Source organism: Lathyrus oleraceus, chromosome 7 (assembly GCF_024323335.1).
Source record: "Lathyrus oleraceus cultivar Zhongwan6 chromosome 7, CAAS_Psat_ZW6_1.0, whole genome shotgun sequence".
NCBI classification, from domain to species: Eukaryota; Viridiplantae; Streptophyta; class Magnoliopsida; order Fabales; family Fabaceae; genus Lathyrus; species Lathyrus oleraceus.
This window is the reverse complement of record NC_066585.1, coordinates 530,304,945-530,312,106: the sequence shown is the minus strand read 5'-3', so window position 1 is coordinate 530,312,106 and position 7,162 is coordinate 530,304,945. Positions and strand designations below refer to the sequence as shown.

Sequence of the window (7,162 nt, the reverse complement as noted above, 5' to 3'; positions counted from 1 at the left end):
TATTATAATTGGATTAACTTGTGACCTAAGCATTAGCTATTTTATTAGAATTGAATGAGAAGGGAAGAAGAGTCACTGGAGTTGAATCGGTGCGCCCCTTCCCAGTACAACAATTATCAACCAATTCATTAATGTAATGAATCTAAGTGTTTTTTTAATCTTCCAATGTTAATTAGTTCATTCCTTCGTTCTTAGGTGCCTTTTCATCTTCATTGCATCTCTTACATATCAGCTACCATCCAAATATTTCCGTTGTTGTTTTGTGGTTATTGTTTTTGTTAGATATTATTATTACATTATTATTTTATGGTATCTTTATAAGGGTAATTCGGTCTTTCCAAACTTTTAGTATTTATACTATGTTGCATTCTATTGAAACCCTAATATTTTCACTGTTGTTAACAGTTTTGTGATGGCTTCCAAGCAAGAACAAGAACAAAAGCTTCATTTGACTCTTTTAGTGGACAAAGAAAAAAATCGTGTAGTTGTGGCTGAAGCAAACGGTGACTTCGTCGACACTTTGTTTAGTTTTCTCACACTTCCATTAGGAACTATCACTAGGCTTGTCTTCAAGAATCAACAAGAGCAAGAAACATTTGGTTGCATACGTAATCTTTACAAGAGTGTGGAAAATAGCAGTGATGAGGTTTTCTTTAACCGTATCTGCAAAAAAATGTTGCTTTATCCACGCAACGATTCTGAGTCTTATTGCCAGAAACTGAAGGTGAATGTGGATGATTCAGAACCTACAAAGTACTTCATTTGTAGCACCTGTGTTGAAGGAAAGGGTTTGTTGAGTACTTTTGCTGGTGCTAGTTGTTCTTGTGGGAAATTGATGGACAAAGAAATTAAGTTGCATAGAGAATTTAGTAATAGCGATTGTGTTTTTGTTGAGAAACAAACTTTATATTTAATTTTCGATGATTTAAAAGTGCTCCGAAGCTTTCCTGGTAACACCCTTCACCAGCTCCAACAACTTGGTTACAAAAACATCAACAAGCTTACACATATGTCCGCAATAGTCGGTTTAAATGAGGTAATACAGTGTTTTATACTTTACCTATCAAAGTTTCTTTTTGTTGTGATTGAAAAAAAAACTAATTCTCATTTATTTTTCTGCATTCTGTCAATAGATTTTGGACTTATTAAGGAAAGCACTAACCTCCAAGTCTCCTCTCAGTGATGTATTCTTGGCAAATAGTAAATTTCCATGTAAGTGCACTTTGTCTTCAAGGACTCCACTTTCTGATGTTCCTTCCACTACTACTGTTATGGCTCTTAAGGTAACTATAAGCAAATCAAAGAAGAAAATAGTGTATGCTGAAGTTGAGAGAGATTTTGTTGATTTTCTATTCAGTTTCCTGACAGCACCTATAGGAACTATTGTAGAGCAATTGAATGGAAATTATTGCATTGGATGTATGAATAACTTGAAAAAAAGTGTGAATGAACTCTATTTTTCATGCTTGATAGTGATTATACCTCTAGGGACTCCTATAAGAAATCCCAAAGTGACTCCTCAATTTGGTTGTGTGAAACAGCCTCTGAAAAAGCTTTGTGAGCAAGATGCTCCTACTTATAGGTATTGTAATAATGGTGTGGTAATCGACTATTCATATCAAAAAAGTAGAGCAATGAATCTATTTGATCCAAGATCTCCATATGGCACAATTGAATCAGCTGTAGGATTTGTGACGTGGAAATCAAAATTTATTGTGTGGGATAATCTCCAAGTGACTCCATTGGAGAATAATACTTCTAGCATTGCATTTTTGCAAAAACTCAACATACCTTTAGATGATTTGGAGGAGCATGAGGTGAGAATTGGAAAGAAAGAGGTAAACATTAATCCACTCTTGAATATTGATACTTCAAAATATACTTTAATGTCCAAAATAAATAAAAATATCTCTATGTTTTCAGGCACTATACTTGTTGGGAGCTTCTTTGACTTCTAATGGAGCTGCATTAACAGAAGCCTTATTCCATCTGATCAAAGTGCCGAAAGAAGAAACTAACTAGAGCGTGAATGTTATCATCTCTATTGTGGCATTTTAATATTTTAGTGATTTGAGTTTTGAGGCATATGTGATTCTGTTATGATTATGAAACTCTTTTGTTTAAATTCTAATTGTGTGAGGGGATTGTATTGAACCTATTAAGATGACTGATAGTTACATAACTGTTTTTAAAGTTAAGTCAATTATTATCCAAGTTTGTTATTAATGTGGGAGTCTGTCATTTATTAGTCATACGAGGGTCTTATAAGGGTTTAATAGACATAACATTGGGACCCTCAGCGTCTTGCACTAATATGGTGCTCAAAGAATGTGGTCACTACTATAAATAGTATTTATCACCTCTGATGTGAAATAGGTTTCACATTTAGACTATTGATCGATGTGAAAAGTTTCATTGATTTGTCTTTCAAAAGATTTAGGGCTCGTTTGAATGAGTTTTAGATTTTAGTTTTTAAAAACCATTTTGGAAATTAAGTTTTTAAAAAAAGTTTTGAGGAAAAAACATGTTTGGTAATCTAATTTTCAAAAATTGTTTTAAAGTTGAACATGGTTACAAATTTGTCATTGATGAATATAATACCATTTTTTCTTGTTTTGTCCTCTTCCTAATTTCCAAAACTAAAAACAAAAAATCAAAACCTCTAAAACCTATTTTAGATTTTTAGTTTTAAAAACTCACAAATAGAAAATAGTTTTGAGAAATAGTTTTATAAAATTAGACTACCAAACAAATTTTATAATTTTTAAAAACTAAAAAACTAAAAAACAGTTTTTCAAAACCATATCAAACAGGCCCTTAGTGTTTTCCTATTTTGTTGGATAATACAAAGACTAGAGAAATATTTTATATTTCATTTAGACAATAAGATAAGATAATCAACGGTAATGGATTACTAAAGTCTTATTATTGACTGAGGTGAAATGTTTCATTGATTTGTCTTTCAAAAGATTTAATGTTTCCCTATTTTATTGGATAATGATTATAGACTATAGAAATATTTTATACTTCATTTAAGCAATATCATATTAGTCATGGATTACTAGAGTCTTACTTTTGATTGTAAGGTTATTGAGCAACAAAAAATATTGATATATATATATATTTAGATTCAAAAGTCCAAAAATAAGAGAGCAAAATCTTTTAGGAGATTTTATCCTACCAGAACAACCTCACCCGCCACCTTAACTTGACACCCCACATATTTTCCTAATACCCATGTTACCCTTGTCAAAATTTTATCAAAAATTCTGATAGAACAATAAAAAAAAGTCGGTACAAATCAAAAAATCGGATAGTGTATATACAAAAACCAATATATCACCGTGGATGTGAAAGGGGTTTCACAATTAGACTATTGATCGAGGTGAAAAGTTTCATTGATTTGCCTTTCAAAAAGAATTAGTGTTTCCCTATTTTGTTGGACAATGCAAAGACTATAGAAATAGTTTACACTTCATTTAATCAATATCGTAAGATAAGATAATCATTAGTTATGGATTACTAAAGTCTTATTTTTGGTTGTAACGTGACTTAGCAACAAAAAATATTGATATTTAGATTCAAAAAATTTAAAGATAAGAGAGCAAAATCTTTTAGGAGATTTTATGCTACCATAACATCTCCAACCCCACCTTAACTAGACAACCCCACATATTATATTTTCATAATGCCCATGTTATCCTTGTCAAAATTTAATCAAAAATTATGGTAGAACAATAAAAAAAAAGGTACAAATCAAAAAATACGGTAGTGTATATACAAAAATCAATGAATCGAATATTTCAAAAATCCGATAGGTTATGGTGCATATTGAATTTTTAAAAAGTACATATTATTTACCATATTCTTTTTATTAAAGATAAAAAATATGATAGTTTAATAAGTACAAGATTTTTCAAAACAACCTTCACTTATCAGATTTTATGTGGATCAATAAAAAATCTGGTAGTTGTGATTTAAGGGTTGAGACTTTTCCAACAGTTTTGTACGATTGTGATTGTACCGACCGTTTTGTGTGGTTCAAAATGAATTCAAAGTTGTATAAATAGGGGTCATATGTTAAGAAAAACATCTTATAATGCCTCATTTTTTGTTCAATGCAGATATGTATTTCAATTAGGTGAAACCTCCTATAGAGTTTTGACTCCCGGAGGACACCACATGCCTCGTTCTTCTGAGATCCAAGTTGAATAATATGTTGCCCAACACCGAGAACAGAAAGGTGAGTAATACCGAGTTTCGTGCAGACTGGATTGATACGGGTGGAAAGGTGAAATACAACCTTATTGAGTTAAAGACCGATGGAGATTTGAAAGTTATGTTGAGAACATATCACTGTAGGCTAACTAAGGGACCGATTGAGTTTGATGCCACAATTTTTAGATCTGTCGAGGACATAATCAAGATGTTAAAACATCCGTAATCAAGGATGTACATGAGTTGGGTCAACCCACAAATCCCAGTGCAACCAACCAAAAAAAATCCAAAAAAGTGGTTTGGGTTGGGTAATTGGATGAATATGGGTTTAAAAACTAATAAACTCATTAAAAAATCGGGCTTTGGATAAAGTCTAACCCAAAATCAAAAATTCCATTAACCCACTAGTCAAACATTTATTATTGATGAATATTAATTTAGTTGTTGCAATTTTACTCTCTTGAACATTTTCTATTTTGTCAACCATGACTTTAACTAATTTTGGATATTTCACGATTTGGTTATTTTGATGTTAATAGGATGTTATGTCATGCAAATTTAGTTTGTTGTTAGTATTTTATGATAATTTTAATTAGTTAATGTTATAATTTATTATTTTATGATGCTAAAAAATAGTAAAAATATATTATCTATTTTTTTTAAGTTAAAAATGTTGAATAATTTTAATGGAAAAAATATGACGAGTCGTCATTTAGTCATTTAATATTAAGAAAACAGAAAAATTATTTGGGAAATTCACTATCCAACCCAAAAATTAGTGGATTTGCCCAAACCAACCAATTGTGTAGCGGATGATTATTTTACCTCACCCAAATCAGGGTGTCCTATATAAATTGTATATTGAATTTGGAAAAACTCAACCTAAACTGACTCATATGAATCCCTATCCAGAATCATCTGGCAGTGTTTCGATTTTTTTTTATTTTTTTTTATTTTTTTGTTAAGTTATGTAATCGTTTGTCTAAGTTATGTAACTGTTTGTCAAATATTAAGTTATGCTCCTCATGCATCAATGAAAGTGCCAAAATTCTATCTAATAAATAGTGTTGTGCAAATTTCTGAGTAAAACTACACATAATATACAAATAATACAAAAAATTATAATAAGGTCTAAATAGGTTTCCATGGGCTATGTGTGATGCTTACGATGCCAAAGTATAAACCTTACCATCTTGGTTCACCAAACCCATGAGGTTATCCATAATGACTGCTATCATCTGCAAGTGATGAGCGTCATTTGCACCATGTGGATGCGGTGGAGGCAACAACACGTCAACAGAAGGTCACCTCGCCTAGCACGAGCCCTTGATGCAACAACATCAACTCTATCACACTGCAGAGAAGCAATCATGACATTTGATACTCTAGTCTTTGCTGAAGAAAAAAACCACAATTATTTAACCTACCAGATTCTTTCAAAAATTCAGTAACACTACGATTATTTCCAGATTTTAAAAAAGAATGATAAAACTGCATACACTTTTCTGGATTTTTTGAAAAGTTTGATAAACACCATACTTGTTTCTGAATTTTACAAAAAAAAAGTCGATTAAAATGTATGCATTTTACTGGTTATTAAAAAAAATGGTATAATGTATAAATTTTTCCATATTTTTCAAAAAAATCGGAAATATGAAGGCATTTTTATTGGGGTTTTTTTAAATTCTAGTAAAAATACATACAAAATATATGTTATTTCCAAATATTTCAGAAAATCTGATAAAAATTAATGAAAAATACGGTATAAACTAAAAATTGAGATAAAAACTGATACTTACTGCTCATAAATTGGAAATGTTCGATACTCTGTTTGAAGTTTTCGTTAATCGTCAGAGGTTTTGAAAAAATTCGAAATGGTCCAATGTATTTGTGAAATGAGTTTTAAAATTTTATTGTGTTAAAATGGTAAGTGCATAAGGACAATGGGAAAATTTTACTGTGCCACGTCAAACATAGGGCGTCAGGATAATATCTCATCTTTTAGGTATATTATTTTATTCCGAAGTTATCTCATTTCCTTTTCTCTCCATCTTACAACACTTTCTTCTAGTGATTTTATTTTGTATGCTTTGACATTTGATTCTTTCTTATTTGTGTAGAATACAAGCCTACACAAGTGATATATGTGCAATCTCATATTCTTACAAGGTATCCTTTTCGGACAAGTAGTTTTTCACTCAATAACAAAAAATTCCTTAATCATATCCATGACTTCAAATATACCACATAATTGCACGAATGATGCAAAATCCATATAGTTAGTATGCATGTTCGTTCTCGTTATTTGTGTAGAATATGAGATTGCACATATATCACTTGGTTAGGCTTGTATGATTCTTGACTTTATTGACATGTTTCCAAAAGACAATAAATAAATCAAACCTTTAGAAAACAATTAGTTCATGGACATTACCATAATTCATAGATAATCAAATATCAATTATGAGTGAAGCATTTTAAAAAAAAATTATTATGCCATTGTTCCTGACTTTCGTCATCGACTTAGCCTTTGTGTTCCTATGCATTTGACTTTTCAGGTCAGTTGAACCATATGCAGAAAAACAGTTTTCCAAAATTCAAATTTTTAAAAATTTTCAAAAAAATTCAATGAAAATAATTTAAACGTCATAGGTATTGTGTAGGTTTTAGCTTTTATCAAAACATAAATAATATGACAACTACATCTAACCCCAATAAAATAGAAAATTAGCTACTCTTACTCATCATAACTTTACAATCAAGCCTTAGAAACAAGATGTATAAAAGCATTTGTGGATGATTCCTTTGACACCGCTTCTACCCTCGATCTACCTCTCATATTCTCTCTTATTGTTATTCATAGTGAGAACCTAGCTTCTTTAAGTAACCACCTTAAAAAATAAAACCAAAACAAAATAAATAAATAAATATGAAACAAAATAAA

The 7,162-nt window shown here is 30.6% G+C and overlaps 1 protein-coding gene across 1 annotated transcript; it reads left to right on the top strand.

The window, feature by feature from the left end:
- The first annotated feature begins 412 nt into the window (after window positions 1–412).
- Window positions 413–2,127, top strand: LOC127100331 (uncharacterized). Its single transcript, XM_051037462.1, has 3 exons — window positions 413–1,036; window positions 1,134–1,838; window positions 1,924–2,127. The coding sequence occupies exons 1-3, from the start codon at window positions 413–415 to the stop codon at window positions 2,020–2,022; spliced, it is 1,428 nt and encodes a 475-aa protein (XP_050893419.1). The 3' UTR covers window positions 2,023–2,127.
- The last annotated feature ends 5,035 nt before the right edge of the window (window positions 2,128–7,162 follow it).